General features: G+C 37.3%; 3 protein-coding genes and 3 non-coding genes across 6 annotated transcripts; 4 read left to right on the forward strand and 2 right to left on the reverse strand.

Moving 5' to 3' along the window:
* Nucleotides 1-1,656: 1,656 nt before the first annotated feature.
* Nucleotides 1,657-5,802, forward strand: LOC105059448 (small ribosomal subunit protein uS10y). Its single transcript, XM_010942741.4, has 3 exons — nt 1,657-1,915; nt 2,014-2,127; nt 5,499-5,802. The coding sequence occupies exons 1-3, from the start codon at nt 1,804-1,806 to the stop codon at nt 5,639-5,641; spliced, it is 369 nt and encodes a 122-aa protein (XP_010941043.1). The 5' UTR covers nt 1,657-1,803; the 3' UTR covers nt 5,642-5,802.
* On the forward strand, nt 2,730-2,816 carry LOC114912656 (small nucleolar RNA SNORD36). The gene has a single exon (XR_003798362.1). It is a non-coding gene; the product is annotated as a small nucleolar RNA SNORD36 (small nucleolar RNA).
* LOC114912657 (small nucleolar RNA SNORD36) lies at nt 3,500-3,584 on the forward strand. The gene has a single exon (XR_003798363.1). It is a non-coding gene; the product is annotated as a small nucleolar RNA SNORD36 (small nucleolar RNA).
* LOC114912655 (small nucleolar RNA SNORD36) lies at nt 3,833-3,922 on the forward strand. Its single transcript, XR_003798361.1, has one exon. It is a non-coding gene; the product is annotated as a small nucleolar RNA SNORD36 (small nucleolar RNA).
* A 2,869-nt stretch (nt 5,803-8,671) lies between the features above and the next one.
* LOC105059449 (3-phosphoshikimate 1-carboxyvinyltransferase 2) lies at nt 8,672-17,809 on the reverse strand. The gene is made up of 8 exons (XM_010942743.4): nt 17,346-17,809; nt 16,432-16,676; nt 16,188-16,341; nt 9,853-10,067; nt 9,639-9,756; nt 9,327-9,537; nt 9,107-9,168; nt 8,672-9,029 (listed from the first exon to the last, which is right to left on the reverse strand). Exons 1-8 carry the CDS (start codon nt 17,688-17,690, stop codon nt 8,811-8,813), a joined length of 1,569 nt encoding a protein of 522 aa, XP_010941045.1. The 5' UTR covers nt 17,691-17,809; the 3' UTR covers nt 8,672-8,810.
* Nucleotides 17,810-21,097: 3,288 nt separating this feature from the next.
* LOC105059450 (transketolase, chloroplastic) lies at nt 21,098-25,176 on the reverse strand. Its single transcript, XM_010942744.4, is given in 12 exon segments — nt 21,098-22,104; nt 22,106-22,148; nt 22,151-22,352; nt 22,460-22,596; nt 22,599-22,612; nt 22,700-22,848; nt 22,950-22,972; nt 22,975-23,231; nt 23,330-23,435; nt 23,572-23,662; nt 24,613-24,936; nt 24,938-25,176. Coding segments are annotated over 12 exon segments (2,217 nt in total). The 5' UTR covers nt 25,103-25,176; the 3' UTR covers nt 21,098-21,398.

The following is a 25,176-nucleotide window of genomic DNA, read 5'->3' on the forward strand; positions in this document are numbered from 1 at the left end:
CATAAGAGAGAGCATCCACTTTGGAGGATATCTGAAGACTAGGTGGATCCTTTGTTTCATTCCATGCCTCTTATATCCAGAGGGTGGCAAATTGAGTAGATTAGGTAGTTGCATATGTGGGCCCTATCATACTCTATGCCACATTCTTTAAGAGATCCTTTTAATTTAGAATAAAAAAATAATTTTTTATATCAAATTATCATATTTATTATGAAAATGGAAAGAAAGAGATAGTAAAAAAATTCATATATCCCATATTTATTTTTTGAAGAAAAAATATAAAATAAATATCATGAAAGATTAGTATTTGATAAAGTTCCGAATGATGAAAATAAAAATATCTCTAATAGATCATGGGTGCTCGTTATTTCTCCCAAAGCTTTCCAAATTAGTTGCATCTTCTTCTTTCTATAAGAAAAAAAAAATCTTAATCTTGCCACCTTGCTATCTCTCTCAAATCCATTCATTATCTAAGGAATCTTCGCTAGTTCAATCTTGATGTTCTTCTTTATTACTTGATTTGAAAATTTTTTATCAGAAAAGTCATATTTATTCTGCTCTCCAACTTGAAGTTTACTGCAAATCCATAAGTACTTATCTAATCTATTTTATTTCTTATATTTTTATTAGAATTTTTGTAGTATTATGATTATTTTAGAAGTTTTATGATTTGGGGATTTTTCATTAGAGACGTGAGGATTTTTAGTTTGGAGATTCTTTATTTTTTTGAAGATTATTCGCTCTCATTCTCTACTTTATTTGATATATAAATTTTATTTATTTATAAATATTATATTTTTTTTTATAAAAAAATATCTCATGGATGCAAACTTTTCTACTAACTAATAATTAGATTGCAAGATTTTTTATTTTTTTAAATTTATAAAAAGTTGAAGCAGAGACGGCGGCTACAAAAGCTGGCAATAGATTTATTAGCAAATGGATGATGGAAAAAGGATGGAGCCTATGCTCTTGTGGCAGAGCTGAATGAGAAAGAAGGCATCATCAGAAATTTGATAGGCTCTATAATTAAAAATAATTATTAAAAAAAAAATATTTTTAATTGGGGCAAGACAATGGGTCACCGTAATAGGAAAAAAAAAACTATCAATCATAATTTATTATATAAAAATCAATTGAGGATAATAATATTATCATAATATTAAAAAATTATTTTATATTGATAAATATTTTTATAAATTTAGTTATATCTTTACGTATGTTTATTTCAAATCAAATATAATAATTTTTTTAATATAATTTTTTAAAATAATTTTTTTAACAATTAAATATAATAATATTTATTTTTTTTAATAATTATTTTTTTAGATAAATAATTTTTATTTTATAAGCTGATATATCCCAATCAAATGAATCTTAAGTGATAATATTTATTATAAAAAAATAAATAATATTTATTATAAATCACTCTAGTGGTAAAAAATAAATTCTGCCGGTATTACCACCGCTAAAGCGTTATTTTAATCACCCTACGTAGCATCCGATCTGCAATCCAACGGCCCCATCCGGACCATAAAGCTTGCAAATGGTACACGAATCACGATGCGGCGGACCAGCGACGAAAGAAACCCTAACCCTCCCCAGCCTCATCTCGGAAGGCTATAAAAGAGAGCTCTATTTATCGGAATCCGCAGAGGCGCCGCTCTCCAACTCTTCCAGTCCGAGGTAAGAACTGAGCCGTCTCACCGCCCTCGTCCCCTCCACCTAGTCTTAGGGCTAGGGTTCTCTTCCGCGATCTTTCTCGTCGGACGATTCCAAGGGAGTGCTGTTTTTGGTTGAGAAATGGCGTATGCTGCGATGAAGCCCGCGAAGCCGGGACTGGAAGAGCCCCAGGAAAACCTCCACCGCATCCGGATCACCCTCTCCTCCAAGAACGTCAAGAACCTCGAGAAAGGTACCCCTCGATCCATCTCATCTCATCTATCCGATCGGTTTTTTATTCGTTTTGATCGTTTGATCGATTTTATTGATTCTGGGTGCTGGTGACTGTAGTTTGTGCTGATCTGGTGAGGGGAGCGAAAGACAAGAGGTTGAAGGTCAAGGGACCGGTGAGGATGCCCACCAAGGTTCTCCACATCACCACCAGGAAATCCCCCTGTGGTGAAGGTGACGCCTTTTCTCCCTTCTTTATCTCTTTCACTTTTTTTGCTCTTCTATTTTGCTTCGAAATATCTTAAATGGGTTTCTGATCCATCTTTACATGGACGTCAACTCTTCCCTTCTTGTACTTCCTTGCAAATTTTCTTCCTTTTCCATATGTTGTGTTGGGTCTGCATTGGGTTATCCAAGATTTAATAAAAAGGTAGACCACTACAAACGATGAGACACTTGGAAAATAGAAAGATCTTAGAACAGAAGTTGTATCCGTTAATTTGTATAAACGGTAGAATTTGTTACTTTTTCCATTCTTTAAACTGTTGCGAAATGTGTTCTAAATCGACTTATGTATGCATGCCTTCATGAGAAGAAATTCTGAAGTGTCTTATGTCTATCGTACAAGTAAAGAAGGATCTTATCATTTATATATGGACTAACTCGTGTGGACTATTGTTTTCGTCATATTTTAAGTTGATTAAGTTCATTGAATAGGGTTTTCACTTATCAGTGGTGACATATATGATCAAATACGAATAAATATTGTCAAATAATTGACAAATTAAGCTGTGAACTGGGTAAATTTTTGGAACTTAATGGTTGATGATTTGACTGAGCAGATGATGTTATAAAGATTCAATTAACGCTGAGATCTATGTCTGTGAAGTCTCAAAAATCGAGCTTTTTAAAGCTGATGCTCCGTCAAATTTTAGCCTCCCATTGAGTTTTTAAAAATGGTAAAAATCCTGAAAGGAGTTCGATATATGGGGCATTCAACGTTGTGTCATGTTGCAATCATTCTGATAATGATGCACGTTTTGCCCGTCGACTGGTGCTTGCATTGTAAAAATTGTTGCATACCAAGCTGGCTCTACGAATGTGCATTTCTGTGAAAAGTGACAATAGAAGCATGATATGAATTAGAATATTTAGAAAATATTAATTCAGCATCCAACATTAACTTTTAGCAGTTATATTTGTAAAGATAGCTAGTTGTGCATAGAGTTACTTTTGGTAATTTTATACAATATATTCTAAATATACATTTATGTCTTCGTGAAGTGATGTAAATTGGTTTCCTTAAAGGCATAGTTTAGTTCTGCTGATTGAAAAAATGATTACATCTTATAGATGGCTACTGCCTATATTAATGTAATTTAAATTACCAAATTGCATTCAATTTGATAGAACAAAATTTTGTTAGGTATACTAAATGCAATATAAGTGACCAAATAAAAAGACAAGCTAAGTATTTGTACATATTAAGGATTTGGAACTTATTTCTTTATGGCGCCCTTCTTAAACATCAGAATTTTGTATGTAATAGTTGCCTAAATAATTATAGTGGGACTTCAGGTGATAGTACTAGTTGGTTGATTTGACTGAGCAGATGATGTATCAATATCAATAGATGCTGAGATTTATGTCAATGAAATGTCAAAAATCGAGCTTTTTAAAACTGATGCTCAGCCTAAATTGACCATTACTGCAAAAATTAAAACTAGAAATACTTGTAGCTGAGCTAATATGTTACAGGTATGTGACAATTTGCAATCAGTTTTACCAATAGCCATTAATTTGGTTTCATATGCTTCAGAGGTCTTTTGGTGGTTTTTTCAATGTCACGCGCTTCAGTTTGTAAATGTTTATGGTTATGTCTGGAGTATTTCTTAACTTCTTCTTTTGGTGGTGATAGTGGTGGTTCCATAAGTTGGCTGAGCAGATGATGATGATATGAAGATACAATTGATACTGAGATTTAAATTTATGAAGTCTCAAAAATCGAGCTTTTTAAAACTGATGCTCAGTCCCATCACTACCTAGAATGTAGAATTGGTAGTCAAGTATTCTTTTTTTCAGGAAAATTGATGATATGATTAGAAGTTATAAATTATAACTATTTAAGTCTATACCTGTGCAGTTATTTTCTGCATGCCTTTGAAAAAAAACCCTCTTCTTTTGTTCAAGAACCATTTCTTTTAGTCAAACTCTCTCTTTGCTGCTCGAGAATATGTTTTTTTGTCTTACGTTAGCATCACTTACTAAGCATTGAAAAGAGCCGCCTTATTGTGTTTGCAATGGCTGTTACCTACTGAACCATACTATAAATCGTAAGTTAATTATTTTCTTTTGTGAAATAAGGTAACAAAGACAAAATATGCATGAATTGCAAATTGATTAATTCTGAGAATTCTTAAAGCATTAGAACTGGTATCTTCGTGCCAGCCTGTTCATCACCCATCATGGTTGTCTAGAATAACTATTTTTGTCTGAGAGGGATTTGTTGAGAGATTGAGGTGGTTAGAGGGTTCTAGCAAGCAGACTATCAATTAATGTGTTTATCCTGATTTATGTCTCCTACTCCACTAAGTCCTTTTTTTTTGTGATAACTTCATCGAGTTATAAGGTGAGTTTCTTCTTTTGGAGGTAGTATATGTGATCTTTGGATATTAAGGATGTCTTTTCCCAAAAAGGGGGAAAAAGAAAAAGTAACAGTATGTTTTGTTGCAACGTATATGTAGGAACAACCTGGCATTTATTCAGAGACAACTGTGTGTCTCAAATGGTTCTGGTTGACAAACTTTTTGAATGATTTCTTGATGCAAAGGGAAAAGAAGAAAATTACTGTTTCTTTAGATATGGTAGAAATGATGGACCAGAGATTAGGGCAGCACATTAGGCTTCTGCCAGTGTAGGATCCAGGGAGGGTCAGATGTACGTCACCATATCACTGTATGCAGAAGGCTGTTTCCATGATTCGAACACATGACATGACTTGCAGGTCACATTAAAGCAACCTTACCATTGCATCAAGGTTTACCATGTTTTGAACTTGCCACAGCAATTTGTTTTTAGCTAATCTGGATTGCAAGATGGAGGCACTTCTCTATCATATAACTCTATTATGTAGGTATGGTAGACCTATAGCCCTACTGTATCCCTCGGTAAGAATTCATTGAAACTTTGGTGTCAGTTATATTGCCCTACAACTCCACTATTGTTAGTTTTGTTTGGTTTTTTCAGAATCCAACATTGCATGGTCATCTTCTTGTTATGTTTGGTTTTAGTAATAGCACTCCTGTATTGCCATTTATCTCCGTTTAATTTGTCTTTGTCATGTTGTCTCATGTTTCTAGAGACTCTTACCGAGTTACATGGTGCTACTCGTTGATTTGAACTAATAAGGTTGATTGACGGATAGAACAAGCTCTTTCTTTTTCATTTTTTTCTGATGAAGGACGACAATTGAGTTCAATTATTACATTCTTTCAGCAAATTCTTGTTGGTGCAGATTTTCAAATTAATTTCCTTTTCTTCGTTTTTTTTTTTTCTCCTGTAGTTTTTAACTGTGCAAACTTCTGGTTGCACTCGTGTTATTTCAGGGACCAATACCTGGGATCGATTTGAGCTGCGAGTACACAAAAGGGTGATTGATCTCATGAGCTCTCCTGAAGTTGTTAAGCAGATAACCTCAATCACCATTGAACCTGGAGTAGAGGTTGAAGTGACGATTGCAGATGCATGATTTTTTATTTATGTAGATTAGTTTTGAGTTCTTTTTCGACTTATTACAATATGTTGAGGAATCATTTTACCCTTGTAGGCTTTTGTTTTTAGCATTGTGATTGTGAACTCACTCTTTCTTGGAGGATTTTTGAAATTGTCTATAGCTATCATTTTGATGAAGTTCTGCTGCGTCTTTGATTGGGGTCGTCAAGTTGGGGGGTATGAATATGCAATCTTGAAGAGCCTAGAACATTTCGTGGCCAAAAATGACTGATGACGTCAGAATAGGTTGTTTGACTGAAGACTAAAAATTTCTTCAGCCCCATGACAGAGCATGGTTTGTTGGTTGGGGGTGTTAGACTTGGACTTTCGAATGAGAACAGAAATCAGTAAATTTCATCCAGCTGTTTGGTTTTAGAGAATTTCCCTCTCGTTTTGGTCTCGGAGGGGAATGGATGCGTCTCAATATCTCAATATCCAATTTGGATTCAAATTTTATTTCAATTCTGATTTAGGGCACAAATCAAGTATATTGGAGGATACGGTCATATCAATTTTCATTCCAACACATTTCAATTCTGATTGTGAATCATGCTTGAAGATTGTTTATAAAGTCTATAGGGATTTCTGGTAGCAAATGTAAAAATAATTATAGACTGAACATATATTGAAGATCTATTTGGATGATTAGATTTAAAATTTTATATCATTCATGTCCAACCATCAAAAGTATTGGAGTATTAATTAGCTAGGTCTATATTTTTAAGTATCCAGAGCTATCTTTTTAGTGGATTGGCTTGAATTTCATATGGAGAAAAAAAAATGATCTGTTAGGATGATTTTTTTTTTTTTTCTTATGGGATTTAGTCTAGTCTACTCAAAAGGTGGTCATGAATATTTGAAAATATAGGTCTAATCAATTTATAATCTAATATTTTTAGGAGTTGAGTTACAAATCCTATGAGAAATTGGGTCTAATCATTCAAACAGGTTCTAAAGTAGGCAAATAAACTTATAGTAATAATGTGGCAACCATGGGTAGCAATAATCTGAGATTGAAAATATGACAATTTCACAAGTTGTGAAGCACCTTGCATTCTCTCATGGCTACTTTCAAAAGGCAAGTATTGTGGTAGGATTTTCTATCATAAGAAGAAATTATGATTATGAATAAATTATACTATACGACATGTGCACCAATGCAGTTGTATATCATGCCAATTAGCTTATCTCGTTTCTGTAGACCATCCAGAAGGGGACAAGGTGATTGGTGTGGTGCATACGGCATAGGATATAATCTCTTTAATTCTATGAGGTAGTTTGACTTAATCATACATGGAAAGTACTTAGCTCTGAATTAAGGATCTAATAATTGAAATTGGTGCTTCGAATTGCAGTTAACTGCATATATTTCGTTTCTCGGACTAGAAGATTATGTAAACATTTTACTTGAGATATTTTACCAAGTAGGGTTCCATTAATGAATGAGTCCAGTAATGAATGCCATTGGGACATTCATTAACACCAATATCCTTGGTATCTTCAATAACTTGTCAACATTTAATTGAAGACCCACTAAAACCTTCTATGACAATCTATTTTTTTAATATAAATTACTGGCAAATTAGATATGAAGTTACTATTATGACAACCTGTATTTTCTAATATAAGTTCCTTTTACTTTATTTTCTAGTATCAAAGGAATGAGCGCAATCTAGAGGCGAATTGGTGAGTGAGATAGATGAGGCTAAGTTTATCAAAGATAAATGAGGCTACGATCTCATATATATTGGCTAAGATCTCAATTTGTATCAGTATCTTCTCTTGCCAATATAATATACAAAGAAAAAAAAAAAACTTATTATCTTGGAAAACTGGAACCCAAGACATCCGTGGATTCCATATCAACATATGGACCCATAGTTTGAAAGCAACGTTTATTTCCTTAAACAGAATCTTAGTCTTGAGCAGCGAAATTACTATATCAGTTGAATTTTTTGATATCTTGGTTCTGATATATCAACCGAGATCTTAAAATCCCATACCGTCCCAAATTTTATATACTTCCAGTTTTTCCACCCTCCAGTCTCGGCAAGATAATCCAAGATCTCAGTTCATCTCATCGTCATCCACCAATTAATCTTTTAAAATTCTCAACTAAAAGAGCCAATAAAGATCTTAACTAAAGTAATACATTTAAGGATAATTAATTTACCAATAGAAAATTACTATAGCGGACATTATCGGTTCATAGAATGCGACACTGACATTTAAAACTAGAACTCCCTAAAATGACTGACTATATTCTTTGCTTGATACTGTGGAGTCTGGATCTAAAATTCCATAGCTTGCATGCCATGTTGACTCTAGGATAATTTGTGATCTTCGTAGAACCGGTACATAAGATAGAACGCGAAACTCAAAATCTCTATAAGAAAATGCAGGCATAATTCTTCTACGAGAACTGCAGGCATCTCATAGATGGATACAGATGTGTTGAATTATATAGCACCACACGATTTGAAGCAATTTGGAGCTCCTGGACACTGACACAAGTACGGACGCTACTAGTTTACCATAACAAACGTGAAACACCCGGAATGCTCGCCAGAGCAACTGCAAAGTTGATAACCATGTCGACTTCAGTACAACAAAAAACTCGAAGAGATCAAGAAACCAAATTCAACAATTAATAAGCTGCACCCTTTCTTTTGGGAAAGCATGCCTTGTATTTTAATGTATAAAAAGTGTGAACTAGAGGGAGGACAGAGACCACCGATGAAAGAACTAAAATAAGGATCTTTTTGGATAATCTAGCTGAATTAGACTAAATTTCCTGTTGAATTTGTAGATTGAGCAGCCGTTTTGAGCATGGCTCATATCCCCTCCAGCCCAAATCATGTAGGAAAGAAAAATAAGACCTACTTTTATAGGACCCTTTTTTTTTTTTTTTTTTCCTATGGACCACAGACTAGAATTTCTGCAGGCTCTTAGAATATGCAAGCTAAGAGGTCCAATTCCTACAGGAATATCCAAAGAGGCCCAAAAATATTTAACATAACAGCCTTGCAACATTGGCCATGTTATTGTACAACAAAACAATAATGCTCACATACTATCCATGAAGTTTACATGGCTTTAGCCTATGGTTACCGACCACACTAAATCTTCTTAGCAGATTCAGTTGGTCAGTGCCTCGTAAACCTTTGCAGGACATCAAAATAGTCAGGGAAAGTCTTACGTGTGCAGCCGGGGTCTTTAATGGTGACGGGGACATCAGCACAGGCAGCAATAGAAAATGCCATTGCCATCCTGTGATCATCGTATGTGTCAATTGATGTCACATTCAACTTCTCCGGTGGGGTGATCACACAATAATCAGGCCCTTCTTCCACTGTTGCTCCCAGCTAGATTAGCAAATAGAAGCAAAAGAAATGTGAGAGAGAGAAACAGAGAGATTATATGGGAGAGAGAATATACTGACCTTTCTAAGCTCTGTACAAATGGCAATCATCCTTTCGGTCTCCTTGACCCTCCAAGAGGCCACTAAAAATAAAAGAAAATAGAAGATAAGACTTTCTTTTGAATTCACAAAAATAAGACAGGGAAACTATAAAATGCACTACTTTCCAGAACAACTCCAACAGATTTCAGATAATAATTTATATAAACAAGGAAAAAACATGAGAGCCTGCTAAACCTACCATCTCTAATAGCTGTTGGACCATCGGCAAATAGCGCCACAACAGCAAGGGTCATGGCAACATCAGGCATTTTATTCATGTTTACATCAACGGCATGCAAGTTTTTTCTCTTGGAAGGATCTCGCGGTGGACCAGTAACAATGACACTATTCTCAGTCCAGGTAACCTTGGCTCCCATTTTCTCAAGAACTTCAGCAAATTTCACATCACCCTAAAAGGTAAACCAGAGACGCAGCAAGAGCACCCATGTCAAAAGAATAAAACAACTAGCTGGCGAAATGCTTCAGTATCAACAGAGGTAACTATTAATACCTGTAAACTGCTTGTACCACAACCTTCCACTGTGACAGTGCCCCCAGTAACTGCAGCACCTGCTAAGAAATAACTAGCACTTGATGCATCACCTTCTACATAAGCATTTCCAGAAGATCTGTCACAAGTCACAACACACCAAAGTGATTCAAAATGTAAATAATTTATCAAGTAAACATCAACATTGTTAATCTTCCAATTTCTTAACTCGTACTTGTACTTTTGACCACCCTTGATCAAGAATCTGTCCCAACTATCAGAATGCTCCACAGTGACACCAAAACGTTCCATCAGTTTCAAAGTCATTTCAACATATGGAATAGAAATTAATTTGTCAATGATTTCAATCTCCACATCTCCAAGGGCTAAGGGAGCTGCCATAAGCAAAGCAGTCAAGTACTGGCTGCTGATAGATCCAGAGAGTTTCACCTGCAGTGATCAAGGAATGCACATCAACCATAATTGACAGCTTGATAAAGGTTGAAAAGTGATTTACAGCATACTAATTAATCTATAATTCTAACAATGAACAAAGGAGAGATAGCACGTCTAAAAGGGATAATGCTATCTTTTTCACACACAGAAATATAAAAGTGAACTTGATAAAAAATAAACTAAGGCAGTCCCCATTTAGTTGAATGTAGACTTAAGTATAAGCTTGTACAACAGAAGTGATGTTTCAAATAGTGAGGTTAATGGCACGCTTCCATGAAACTTTAATAACAATAACAATAAGCAAAAACAGTAGCAGTAATAGTAGCAGTAACAACAATGCTAATGATAGCAATAACAGTAACAACAAAAGTATTTTTTGAAGATAACAGTAAGAGTAACACCAACACTAACAATAATAATAACAACAAAAATAATGGTCAGTTCTGAACATTCGTGGAAAGAACTGTGGACATGGATTATACTAGTTTCTGGTATTTGAAGCAAAGCACACAAATGTATTGCTGGGGCAGCTAAAGAAAGAAACAGCCATTGTAGAAATATTTCACTACTAGTTATTGATTCAGTTAAATCTTGGAAAGCATTATAAATGTGTAAGGGAGCTTGAACCATTTAGCTAAAATTAACAACTCAATGAGCAAGAGCTTTCACGATATGTTACAGCTGATAGCAGCCACTATTAGGCATAGAAGATAGAAGTATTTGGAACAAAACACCTTGATTGCATTAATTACCACCAATGGAGCAAGCGGTAGACCATTTGGGCTTAGAAAGCTTGTTAGTATCAAGCAGGATCACGATAAGTGCATGACCAATGTTTTAAAACAGGGATGGGTCAATCAGGTTGATCTGGCCCCGGTTACAAGTTGGGTCGGGCAAAAACCCAAAATTTTTAAAAACTGCTTGACCCAATGGACAGTTCAACAACTTGAACAGCCTGAGCCAAACCAGATCAAATAGTCTCAGTCCAATGATGGGAATATGGAGATAAAAGGAAAAAGCTGAGAGAAAGAACCTCAATCAGATCATCTCCCTGGCAAAGAACCATATGGTGTCGATCTCTTTCCAAGCACCACAGTGGTGCAACTACTGAAACCTAGCCCAATCCAGTGGGAAGGGTGGCATTGGAACCAGATCTGGCAGGAGGGATGGCATTGGAACCAAATCTGGCAGGAGGGATGGCATTGGAGCTAGATGCTATAGGAGCAATGGTGTTTAAGCCAGATCTAGCAAGAGTGGAGGCACGATGGCCAGATCTAGTGGAATTGACAGTGCCATGGCTGGGATGGCACGGGTATGATCTTTTCTCTCCTCTATTTCTTCTCCTCCTTCCCTGCCCATGCCAGATCGAACCTGTACCACCTGACCTAAAGCACTGGAAAATGGGGAAGGGGAAGGGAGTAGTAGGTGGTTGGGAGAAGCGATGGAAGAGTCAGATGATTGTGAAAAGATACTTGTCCTCTTTTTGGGGTGGGAAAGATATATATGTAAATTTTTTGGGATAGTTGAACCATGGTTAACCTGCACTTGGACCAAGTAGCCATGACCAGACCACCTGGGGGGTTGATCCAGTTCACAGGGTTCAGAACATTGTGAATGACTAGCAACACCCCCTGAAAGAGAAGTGAAATTAATTCAATTTTAGATGTTTGGTCATCTCCCAAAAGGCTAAGGCAGCCTCTTGAAGCAGAGTCGAGGGCCACACAAGAGGGAAAGACCCATGGAGACCAAGATGAGTAGATGGACGTTGGGAAGAGATCTCAAAGCTCTTGATGACATATACTGCTTTACATAATAGAAAAAGAAGGAAAAAGGAAAGCAAAAAACAAGAACCAACAGATTACTAAGGATTGCCATTCAAGGTTATAAATCTCTTTCTGATGTGCTTGCTTGTCACCTTAAATTAAAAAAAAATAATTGCAAATATCTGAAAAATATATGCCATATTTGATGGAGCACCTAATGGAGTGTATTATTTGCAGACGAACATTGAAACTGGTAATCTCAGATGGCAAGAGTTTATCTTACATGATGAAAAGGTCCTAAGCATATTAGATAGAGGACAAACTCAAAAGTCAGAAATCAGAATAAACAAGACCATTATTTTTTGCATTACAAATATATGCAGCACTAAAGTTTACCTATATAGCTAAGCTAAGATCAGACCCACCCATGAACCAATAAGAACAAAAATAGGGATTTTCAACCCAAGTTTTCAACTTCTAGCTGACTGGATGGAGACTGCATAGGATTACTGTTTTTATAACTTGAAAAAGCACAGGGAAAAACAAGAAAATCAGCAAGAAAGGAGGAAAACCACAAGAGAACCTAGCTCATTGTTCTTGTAATTGGGGATATGGTTGATGGTAAAGGTTTGAAAGGAAAGACAGACATAAGTTGATACTATTTATATGCCACATCTCCTATTCATGAATATCAATGTTCTACGCTCCAAGCAATTGATTGAACAAAGTTGATTATGCAACATGATATGTTTCCTTTGCATGTTTGGAAGTAATTCAACTTGAAGTAAATATTCTCCATCATAGAGTTTAAGTTTCAAAAAGGTATGTAGGTTAAAGGTGCTGCAGGTTATCATAATCTTTTGACGTGGAATTTCAACTTTCCACTTGATTTTTGCAGCGTATATAAGTCTCAAAAGAAAATATGAGGATAATGGTGGAGCTTTCATAATTACTTCTCCAGAAAATCAGGTACAATCTTACAAAAGGTTAGAAAATGGGTTGACTATCCAGAAAGGGAAGAAAAGAGCAAGCTACTAAAGAAAGTTGAGATCCAACAAAAGATAAAATAATGATTCAAGTTCAATTTGCAAAAGGAAACTCTCTCCTTTTTCATTTCAGAGAAACAAGGGCAGTGGAAAGTTCATGTGTTCTTCCACAAGAAATATTCTTAAAACATAATTGTAGAAGAGAAACATTCCCATTCAAAAATCTAAAACAACAACATTTCAGAAAGCTAAGTTTAATGTAAAATTGAAGTTGAAAAATTCCTTCATCAGCACCCAGAATGCTTACATGTAAAGATGCAAAACAAACTTCCATGAACTGACAAAGTGAAAAAAAAAAAAAAAAAAGAAAAAAAAAATCCAGCAATTCAAACCATAGATTGTAACACCAAAAATGATAATTACACTTGTCAAGAAATCAAACTCAAACTTAAGGAAAAAACTTTGCATTGACCTGGCTGAGCTTCGGCTCTAATCTCAAATGTTCCAGCACAAAAGAGAAATCAAAATCTTCAGAGAATAAAAGATGATAGGCTACCGACAACATCTTCAAGAACTCTAAAATTTTGTTCAAAACTTTAAATTTTCATAATGTAACTCTTTATAAACCATTCAACTGCCAAAATTAATAAATGGAAATAACAAACCAAGTACACCATCTAATAATGGAAGGTCTACCAATGGTTACTACTTGATGCTTTATGTGGCATAAGACTTGAAAGGGATAAGATACTATGCTGGTTGTTGAAGTGGGCATACTACTATATATGTGCAAGAAGTGGAACTACACTGGTGAGAGCTAAGAAGACACCTGGAGAAAATTTTAGCATGGTTGATGCAAGAAATTGAGAAGAATTGAAGAGACATCGCTTCAAAGCTGTAAATTCTCACATGCTATTACATGGTACTAATGATGCTAAAGACTCCTTGGCTGTAGCAAGGGCATCTAAAATTTCAACACATACATACATACATAATCTACATACACCAAGCACCAAAACAATATAATCTACCTTCACCTCAAGGTTGTCAAAATGCCTAATGGTCCTAGGTAGTGGGCCCTTGAAACGCCTAGGCTGAACACCTAGGTGGCACAGCAGGTGCCTAGAGTTTAAAAATCTCTGAAAAAATAAAATTAGTATCACGGCATGATCAAATTATCACAGACATATATTATATTTGGTTCATAGAAATGGAAAAAAAAATCTTATTCATAAATGGTAGATAGTTAACCACTTATGCTATTCAAAATAAAATTTAAAATAAAACAATATCTTTGAGAACACTTTATAAACATCAAAAATAGTACTAAAGAACATAACATAGTCAAATAGATTTAAAAAAAAACATTTTCGCACTTTGCAAAGATCGTCTAGATGACAAAATACATACAAATGAACTAGTCTTTATAGTATAAATACACTCCAAGGCTCATCAAATATACCCCAAATTACTAGTTAATAAATAAATTTTATATTACATTTGAAGCAAGAAGTATAGACTTAAAGTGATAAATAATATTATAAATAGGCATCCTTCCCATAAAATAGTGGCCAAAACAAAGTCAAGCAATGGCTAGGCACCAACTTAGGTGCCTCTGCAGCACCCTGCCCAGCAATTAGGAACGCACCAGGGTCCAGGCACCTAGGTGCTGGGGTTGCCCAAGCGCCTAGGCAGTCTTACCATGGTTGGTCAATTAGTAATCAAGATAATTCAAGTATTAACCAATCTTTTGTTAGGAAGCAAAGCCATCCTTTTTGCTTTGATTATGGATGGGATTGCAAAACCACAAGAGGCAATAAAAAACTGATAAAACCAGGCACAAAAGATTAATGTGGAAAACCTTCTAACAAAATAAATAAATAAATAAAGTAGTCAGAATCAATGCAATAAGCAAGAAAATAAAGGGATTACACCACTTCACATCTGAGGCTGATCAAACCCTAGCCCGAGTAACACCACTCAGCTCATACACAAAAACACCCACCTATAATCTCTAGGGAGGATGCCAAGAAAAAAATATATATAGAGAAAATTTGATATGGTTAAGAGGATACATGACAACATACCAAATCCAAAACAAGTCAAATGTTGAGGATGAAATCTAGAGCCTAGATTAAAGCACCTGAAAAGAGCATTTTTTTCTCTCTCTCTCTCTCTCCTCTCCTCTCTTTTTGCTCCTCTATCTCCTCTTATCTCTCTTTTTCCCTCTCTCTCCATATGTTCTCCATATGTTTGTGTTTGTTGGCTGCAAACCATCAGAGCTCCTTAAGGCTTCTCTTAGAGAGGCACCCCACCACCGCCCCTCTCTCTCTCTCTCCCACTCTCTCTCATTCAATCTTAGGAAAAAGATGGATTATGAGGATCAATCAATGGACGGGCAGCCCCTCCATAAGGCTGCCTTGACACCCAAGATATTTAAAATCTGTGTTTAAAGACAAAAGACCTATCTACAATGTCTCACATGTAGTTGCACATGTAGTTGACAGGCATGAATTCTTTGAGTTGCACATGAGAGTTCAACACTATTGTAGAGCAGCAAATTTGGATCTAAGTGACCATTCATACTGTTTATTGACATTTAAAACTCAAGTACTGCTTCATAGGTTACATATCAACTTAAATATTTGCTAGGAATTTCAATCTTGCCAATAGTATATGAATATGAGGCATTGCTAGAAGCACTTTCGTCATCTAATATAAACTAGACATCATAAGAAAAATGTAACAATATTTAGAAAACAGCATGCGGATAATAAAAGGGTTAAAACCTACATGACTGGCAAAGGCTAAATTATGCCTATACAAGAGTGAAGTAACATTATAATAAATAAGTTCTCAAGATGTAGATGAAGAGACATATAATCACTTTCCCAGACTGCAGCACTATGTTTATCATATCTACATAGGAACCCAATGACAATAAACATGCCCAGAGTATTCTAGTGGAACGATGAGCTCTACAGAGGCCAATAAACATCTCAAGTTATCTTAGATCAGTATGAAGAATTTAAATCCGGGAGTTCTCCAACCACTATTATGGTGCTATAGAGAGAGTATTATTATCACATATGTCCAAACAAAAATGAAAAATATAAAATATACTATCTATAGAAAACAAGAAACAAAGTTCTCTTTTTTGTTGTTTCCTTCTAGCCAAAACATGTGCACTTTGTTTCAGATATATGCATCACATCATTATCAATAAACAACAATCACCTTTTAGAGTGCAAAAAGCTCAGGTTGTATGTGATAGAGGAAGAAATTAACAAATAGAGGATGCTAATAACTGTGAAAATTCTGACCCTGCAACAAGATAATAGTAAGTACAAGTTTTATGAACTGACCTTTCCCCCTGGAAGACCTCCCATTGCATTAACACGGACAGGAGGGCAGTTAGTGCCCAAGAAACAATCAACATCTGCACCTAGCTGCTTTAAACCAGTAACCAGGTCTCCTATAGGCCTTTCCCTCATCCGCGGCACCCCATCAAGTACGTAACTGGAATGCAAATCACAAATATTTTGAGCTACAGTGTACCAGCAGGTGACATAAATCAACCGAATTTATTCCCAAAAGTGAGCATGGTACCTTGCATCTCCACCAGCGGCAGTGACAGCAGCAGTCAATGGGCGCATTGCAGTTCCTGCATTTCCTAAAAAGAGTTGAACTTCCTCTTTGGAAGTTTTACCAACTGGAAATTGGCCGCCACAACCTACAACTATTGCTCTTTTCATAGCACTGTCATCTTCCACTGTTAGGCCAAGGGTTCTCAAAGCAGCAAGCATATAACGAACATCGTCACTATTCAACAAATTGTCCACAACAGTAGTTCCCTGATCACAGATTCAAAAGAGAAATTAGTAATGCAACTTCAAAGACAGAAGTAGTATGATCAAATTTGGATTATATCCACTTATATATTCAGCTAACAATCAGATAATTATGATTCCCTCGAACAATCAGTTTAAGAGCACTGGAGGAACAATTATAAATAACGTAAGTCATATGCAGACCAAAGCATGTCTAGGAACACACATTATGTCCTCATATCCTCTCCTCTCTCTCTCCCCCCCCTAATTTTAATGATATTTTTGCATGGATTCATCACCATAATAGAAAACTAACACAAACTCTACGACCTTAAATGACATAATAATAGGGGAAAAAGAAACGAAAAAGACTCAATAGATTCATGTATAACCTTAATATATATATATATATATATATATATATATATATATATATATATATATATATATATATATATATATATATTACCATTCAAGAAATTTTGAAAAAAGTGATGCTTCACCGGGCAACACAGATGGCAAAGCCAAACAATAAGAAAAGTGGAAGAGAAACCCAGAAACCCTAACATCAACGTAGCCGTAGTATTCGCCCAAATACTAGAACCAATCTCTCTCGTCACAGAGAATGTTTTCACCTTTCCACAGTAAGCTTCCAAATCAAGACGAGAAATACAGTTAATTCGACCATCTTACCTCGGAGAGGGCGGCGAGGAGGAGGATCCGATTGGAGAGCGACTTGGAGCCGGGGAGCTTGACGGTCCCAGAGATCTCCTTGATCGGCTGCAGCACGATCTCCGGGGCCGTCGAGGGCTTCTCCGTAGCCGTCGCGACGGAGGCCGAAACCCTAAGAGGAGAAGCCTTAAACGTGACAGACTTTCTGTTGCTCCCGATTCTCAGAGAGCCGGACCCTGCAAGCTTGGATGCCGATCGCAGGCGGAGAGAAGCAGGGAGGAGCGTCGGCCGCCGACCTCCGGCGAGGTGGGAAGAAGAGAGGCTGGGATTCATCTCCAAGACGTTTGCCATGGTCGCTTGCGCCATCTATCTACGCTTGGTGGTCGCCGACGTCTACAGAGGAGATCTTGGGGCGAGCGAAATGGCCGTCGTTCTCTCACCAACCCCCGACCCACTCCGCTCTTCCCATCCCGTCGCCACCAACCCACGTTGCTTTCTTAAGAGCTTCTCCGGCATTTACATTTAAACCCCTGGATCTAGATCCGGACAAACCCCAACATAAAAATTTTATTAAAAATGTTCAAATTTCAGCATAATTTTAAAAAAAATATTTTAAAAATGAACTACCTTGGGGAACCACAACATCATTTTATGAAAAATGTTAAATCACCTGTACTATTAACGAAGTCTACGGGTAAGTAATTGGTGGAACTCGAGAAGCATCGAGTTTTTAACCGACATTTCAAAAAAAAAATTATTTTATATATTAATTTATGTTTTTAATCTAATAATAAAAATATAGCTATACTCAAAATAAATTTTGATTAAATGAAATCTTAATTAAAAATAAAAAATTATTCTGTTAGCATTCTAGAATTTTGTCCGTATAGTGGGATTACGAGAAAAAAGGTCAAGTTAATTTGAGATTCGTGGCATGTTAGAACTTTTAAAATTTTTTAAAAATTTTGAAGAAAGCTTTTTCTCTCCCATTTATTTAACTGAGATGGAGAGAGATAGAAAATAATTTTTCCATCTTTGATGAGATTTTATTTACTTAGATATATTTTATCTGCTTATGTAGTAAGGTATATAAGAGTGCACAATAACACCTATATTTTTTTGTTAATTATATGAATCTTATTAACAGTAAAATAAGGGATATGAAAAAAAAAATAATAATTATTTGATTAATGATTAAGTTTGCTCATGATTTACCGAACTATTTTGAATCGGAAGATTCAAAGTAAAGCGAACCATACCAATGACTAACTAGTGCAATTCGGACGTTTGATTTGGAATGCTGGTGAAATGGGCCAAAAAGAAGGAAGAGAGAGAAGGAGAGGAAAGGAGAAAAAAAATTTAGTGGTGGCCAACCAAGGGCTTCAAAGCTCCGCAAATCCTTCGTGAGATGCGAGATGAGAGAGAGGATAGGAGAGAAGAGAAGTGAGGAAAAGATGGTGGGAAGGTGGTTAGAGGGCCACTGGACAATCCAAATCCATATTGTAATCGTTGTGAGTTCAAGACAAATCTAAATAGGAGCGACTGTAGGGCGGATTTGGGCCATTTGATAGCCACAATGAACATCTGATGGCCTTCCTGTTATTTTTCTCTCACTCTTCTTCTCTCTTTCCTCTCTCTCTATCTCTTTGCTATCATTTTTCTTTTGTGAGGACTGCATAGTCCGAGAGATCTCGGTAGCTCTCCAATAGCCACTACCGACATCTCCATCAATCTTCTCTTTCTTATCTCCTTCTCCTCCTCTCTCTCTTTCTCTTTCTTTGTCTCTTCAATTTATTCCTCATTTGCATACTAATTCAGATCTGATATGATTTGGTATAGAGGCATACCAACTTGTATCATTGGTTGGTCAGTATGAGATTTGATTTTGAGTCGATGAATCTTAATTTTGTCCAAATAAAAATTAAGATGAGAGCATGATAGACGTGGGCAGGGCCTTTGTCTTTTATCATATTTTTTTCTAAATTTTTTTTTTTATTTTAATAGCACGTGCATATACTCTTTTGAACAAATTCTACTTATTCCGTGGATGGATTAGTTGAAATGCACAGTGTAAATTAAGATATATTCATCTAAATACTAATAGTGTCATGTGTGTATTTGTCTAAATCTCATAATCAAAAAAAAAAAAAAAAGATAAGTCTCCAGCCCAGATTTTTTTTCTTTTTTATACCTACAATAGATACACAGACTGAGGGTCGTGTCAGTGCGCCGTACTTGGCGCCGGGGTGGTTGAAATTGGTGGGGTCCAAAATGAGTTAGCTGGAGGGATAGAGCGTGAGGAACACGTGTTCACGTGAGTGGGTTTTGGTTGGTAGCGTCTCGTCCCACAGTTAATAGCCTACCAACCTTTGTACCCGCAAAAACAAAAAAAAAAAGCCCACCAACCTTAGACCATGAGGTCCATAGCCCCGCTCACCTAACGCCTTTTGGGGATTTGGTGGGCGTATGGTTCTGATGGTCAAGCATATCCGGTTTGTGTGCATTTTTTAGTGAACTTATCAAAACAGTAGCAGGACTTGAAAAAAAAATATATAAAAATAAAACGCTAGCTTAGGTGTCCTTCGTGCGTAAGAGAAGTTTGGTGGCATACGGCACGGGTGTATTCTCGGTCAACCGATGTACCGTGTGCGTTTTTGCACTAAGCCGTCCATGACACATGTGACGCACTGACGCAGGTTACATACACACATGCAATTATAACGATGCATGGTTAAGAGATAAGCGATAATACGCTTAATTTATGGCTTTGTATGATTGTTATACAAAATACTGATCATATTGGACCACAATTAATTTTTGATGAATTCCTGTTCCCCTAGCCGTTTAAGCGCCTAAATGATCCACATTAGTAAAACTTCTAATTTGGGAGTGGACGTTGACCATGAGGATTTTAAAGTTATGTTGCACTTTGGAAATATATAGGTGTAAGCAAAGAGTACAATAAGGTATATAGATGCCAACTATGAAATCAAGAGGCATACATTATACTAGGAGATCAAATAAATAAAGGAGTACACATGAGCATGAGAGATATTATCTATTTTAAATCCCAACAAATCCGATGGCACCCCAACCATCCCATCTTATTTTTATTAAAAAAAAAAAATTGGGATGGAGACAAACCTATTCAAGAAGAGAGAGAAGAAAAAAATAAAAAAATAAATAAAAATAAAGAATGAAAAGAGAAGAAAGAAAAAGAAATAAAAAAATAAAGAGAAAGAAATGAAAAAAAGAAAAATAGACTAAAAGGAAAGAAAAGATAGAAAAAAATAATGAAAGAAGAAAAAAAATAAAAAATTATCTATCAGTATACATGATTAAAACTGCTGTTCGGACAACAAAATATTTAATTTTATAAAAAAATCAAAATATTTCTATCAACGATATTTAAAACCTTACTCTCTTTATATTGCTTGTGTCTCAACTTTATCCATTGGAACAACCAGCCCATCTCATTCGTCCACAACGATGACTTTGGGTTCCCATTAAGTGTTGAAACAACACATAAGCACGTTGGGCAAGAACTTTAGAGTGATAAACAAAACAACAATGGGAGTAAAGAGAGAAAAGCCAGCTTGATTTTGAGGACAAATACAGCATCTTGCTTTAAATGCTTTCTTTCAACAAGGATGCTATGTAAAACACCAAACACAAAGGGAAGGAAGATACCGACATGCAAACACCAAAATCAACTCTGATCCATTCTGCATGAAATAATCACAGTGCAGGTCCAAAAGGTAAAAGGTTCAGAATGAATCTCAAAGATTTTTCTAACAAATATTCAAAAATGTAATAGAATAACAGGGAACAGTTTGATGCAACCATCAGATGCTACTGTTTCATTCAAACAGACCACGAAGAAGACTCACTTCATGAATTATAACATAGAAAAAGTTCGAGGAAATATGAGGGGCTTTATTGCAGGCCAAAGACCAGACTTAATCTGCCAAAGCTGGCTTCGTCCCCACCAGTGTCCTTTAACTCCCAGAAGAGAGGCTCTGGAATCTAGCTTCTTGTAGCCATGAGAGAGAGAGGACCACAGACAAGCTAATCTTATAGAGATCTGGCTGCTTCAATGACTTTCTCTGCTGTTATACCAAATTCCTTGTATATCCGACCAGCAGGAGCACTTGCCCCGAACCGGTCAATTCCGATAGCCTTGCCCTTGGTTCCGACAAACTTCTCCCACCCAAGCGTGGATCCTGCTTCAATACTAATCCTAGCAGTGACAGCAGCAGGGAGGACACTCTCCTTGTACTCATCAGATTGCTCATCAAACAACTCCCAGCTGACAAGTGACACAACTCTGACTGTTTTCCCCTCCTTCCTCAATTCATCTGCAGCCTTGGCAGCAATCTCCAATTCGGAGCCAGTGCTCATAACAATGAGATCTGGTTTGTTACCAGATGAGTTGTCTGAAATAATGTATCCTCCCTTCTCAACTCCTTCGACCGATGTTCCTGCAAGTTGAGGAAGCTTCTGACGGGAGAGAGCAAGAATTGATGGCCTCTTCCTATTGAGAACTGCAACTTTGTATGCCCCAGCAGTCTCAGTCCCATCAGCCGGACGGAGCATCAAAATGTTGGGCATGGCTCGGAAGCTAATCAGATGCTCGATAGGCTGATGGGTGGGTCCATCTTCTCCAAGACCAATAGAATCATGTGTCATCACATAGATGACTCCTGCCTCAGACAGGGCCGAGATCCTTATGGCGGCTCTCATGTAGTCTGTGAAGACAAAGAAGGTAGCACAGTAGGGATAAGCCCAGGCTGTGGAGGGCAATGCCATTGCATATGGCACCCATCCATGTTCCCTAACACCGAAACGAACATTCCGCTCCTCAGGTGTGTCCTTTTGGAAGTTACCAAACATCTTCAGCAATGTCATGTTGGAGGAGGCAAGATCAGCACTGCCTCCTAGAAATCCAGGAAGTACTTTAGCAAGAGCATTCAGGCATTGCTGAGATAGATTTCTAGTGGCATCTGCAGGACTTTCAAGCGTATATGTCTGCAAAAATAAGTGAAAAAAATTGCCAATGATAGATGTCAATATAGTGCTACTTCCATTTTAATATTAACTGAAGAATGAACGGTGGATGTAAAAGAAGCATTCACCGGAAGAGCCTTCTCCCATCCAGTAGGCAGTTCTCCAGAAATGATACGCTTCAGCTCTGCAGCATCCTCTTTGTATTTCTTCTCATACTCTGCAAACTTAGCATTCCATTCAGCTTCAAGAGCAGCACCTTCTGGACATGGTGGCTCCAGTGACTGAGATGGACAAATCCAAAACAACCATTACTCTCAAAAATTCAGATTTATCTGCTAAATGAAAACATATCAACAAAGTTTGCAAACCTCTTCACATCTTCAGGCACAAAAAAAGGCTCATAAGGCCATCCAAGGTTCTGCCTGGTTGCATCAACTTCCTTAGCACCCAATGCACTCCCATGCACGCTATATGTGTTCGCCTTGTTGGGTGACCCATAACCAATGGTGGTGGTAACCTGAAAAAAAAAAAAAAATTATTAAACACTGTTTTATAAAACTTCAATGTGAACCATTGCCACATATTTTGTTTTTGAATAACCGTGCAAATTTAATAAACCTTGATCAGTGTGGGTTTGTCTTTACAGCCTTAGCTTCCTTAATTGCAGCACGGATTTCATCATAGCCTGTATTACCATTCTTCACCCAGATCGTGTGCCAGCCAAGAGCCTCGAAACGGGCATTTACATCTTCTGTAAATGCAATCTCTGTGTCTCCATCAATGGAGATGTGGTTGTCATCGTAAAAAGCAATCAGCTTTCCTAAACCCCAGTGCCCGGCAAGCGAACAAGTTTCATTAGAAATGCCCTCCATTTGGCAGCCATCACCAACTACAACATACCTAAGGCCATCAGTAAATCAAATTAGTCAATATGCATAAAGTCTGCATACAAAGATAAGCAATATGAATTCAACAGAAAGATGAATATGAGGAGTTACGTGTAATGATCAATGATCTCCATGTCAGGCTTATTGAAACGTGCAGCTAGGTGCCTCTCAGCAAGTGCCAATCCAACAGCATTTGCAATACCCTGACCAAGAGGACCTACACCATTCCACCAACCATGAAAGGAAATGAGCGTACTGTACTAACATAAAATGGGAAGAAGAAGAGGCATGCCACAATTGTATTTATCTGCAGCACAAAACTTCTTAATTCAGGATCAGTTCAGGAAGCAAACCAGTAGTGACTTCAATTCCAGGAGTTTCAAAATTCTCTGGATGGCCAGGAGTTTTGCTTTCCCACTGCCGGAAAGCCTTCAAATCATCCTCCTGAAAGATCAGATTGGAACAATCCAAAGCCTTGTATAAGATTACAGCTAAAGCAAACACCAGATCATTGTGTTAAAATTATATGTTCCAATTATTTCTCCTAGGATATCAAATTGGAGCATCAAAAAATCGTAAAAGATTAGAGTGGAACTAGCACTATATCAATGAATTCAGATCGACATGTTGAGCTGCCGAAACCAAGTCATAGAACAAAATCTTAAATCAACATGAAGGTACTTAATGAAATAATGAATACACACACTCCGTGTTCAACAGATCAGAGCATCAGCAATTAAATATCACATGGCAAGATTACAAAAAAACATAAAGGTGTCACCAAAAGCATATTGCTTTGGCTTCTCTCTTAGCTCTGTTCCTTTTACTGTCAGAACAAAAACACACTACTCTACAAACTTTTTTGTCCCAAAGAAGAACACGAATAAATATGCATAAAAAGAGAAACTTTTTCAATACAGTAAAAGCAAAACCTATCAATTAGATAACCAAAATCAAATTTTGGACGACAACATGGGATATACGCCTCCTGTAACCAATCCAGCATCAAAAAACATAAGCAAAAAAATTCAATATCAATCCTAATTCTTGGATAGAAGGACAGATCCGAATCCTTAGAAACAGGAGAACAAGAATAAATTAACATCAAGTTTCCATCTTTCTTGCTATTCTACTCATCAAATCTAGAGAAAAGGCTCAGACTATCATCAAGTTGCTGTCTTTGTTGTTCTAATCATCAAATCTTAAAATAAGCCTCACGCTAACACCAAATTGCCATTTTTCCAGGTATTATATTCATCAAATCTAGGCAAGCCTCGGATTAGAAACAAGTTGCCGTCTTTTTTGCCCTTCTATCCATCTAATCTAGAAATCAAGCCTCGGAGAATAAGAGATCGAAAATCGAGCCTCGGAGAATAAGAGATCCGGCGGCTCACCTTGACACTATCATATCCGGCGAGATGGAGCAGGGCGTAATGGAGCATACACCCGTGGCCGGCGGAGAGAACGAAGCGATCGCGGTTGAACCAGTAAGGATTCTTGGGGTTGTAGCGCATGATCTCGTCGTAGAGGATGTGTCCCAAGGGGGCGCACCCCATAGGAAGGCCCGGGTGGCCAGAAGTGGCCTTCTCGACGGCGTCGACGGCCAGGAACCGGATCGTGTTGACGGACTTGTCCACCAGAGCCTCCGTGGCCGCCTTCCCCTCCAGCGTTTCCACCCTCGCCGCCCTGGTGACGGCGGCGCGGCGGGGCCGGGGGCGGCCTGCGGCCGGAGGTTCTGGAGGCGGGGGGACTTGAGGGCGCGACCGGCGAGGGAGCTGAGGCCGAAGGCGAGGCGGTCCGGTTGAGCAGGGGATGGGGAGGGTGGCCGGAGATGGCGCGGCCGACGAGTGCCTGGGCGGCGGTGACGGAGGGGGAAGCGGCCATGGCTCGTTCTCTCTAAGTTTCCCCGCCCCTTCGATCGCTATGGGGTTGGTGGAGGGGAGGAGAGAATTTGAGGT

Source organism: Elaeis guineensis, chromosome 16, assembly GCF_000442705.2.
Source record: "Elaeis guineensis isolate ETL-2024a chromosome 16, EG11, whole genome shotgun sequence".
Classification (NCBI taxonomy): Eukaryota; Viridiplantae; Streptophyta; class Magnoliopsida; order Arecales; family Arecaceae; genus Elaeis; species Elaeis guineensis.

Excerpts from the sequence above, each read along its gene's own strand:
- LOC105059449 (XM_010942743.4), bottom strand. The coding sequence starts at position 17,690 with ATGGCGCAAGCGACCATGGCAAACGTCTTGGAGATGAATCCCAGCCTC. Across the intron at positions 16,342-16,431 it reads GCCGCTGGTGGAGATGCAAG|TTACGTACTTGATGGGGTGC; the intron begins GTACCATGCTCA and ends TTTGCATTCCAG. Across the intron at positions 10,068-16,187 it reads GAGGTCTTCCAGGGGGAAAG|GTGAAACTCTCTGGATCTAT; the intron begins GTCAGTTCATAA and ends TGATCACTGCAG.
- LOC105059448 (XM_010942741.4), top strand. The coding sequence starts at position 1,804 with ATGGCGTATGCTGCGATGAAGCCCGCGAAGCCGGGACTGGAAGAGCCC. Across the intron at positions 1,916-2,013 it reads CGTCAAGAACCTCGAGAAAG|TTTGTGCTGATCTGGTGAGG; the intron begins GTACCCCTCGAT and ends TGGTGACTGTAG. Across the intron at positions 2,128-5,498 it reads GAAATCCCCCTGTGGTGAAG|GGACCAATACCTGGGATCGA; the intron begins GTGACGCCTTTT and ends GTGTTATTTCAG.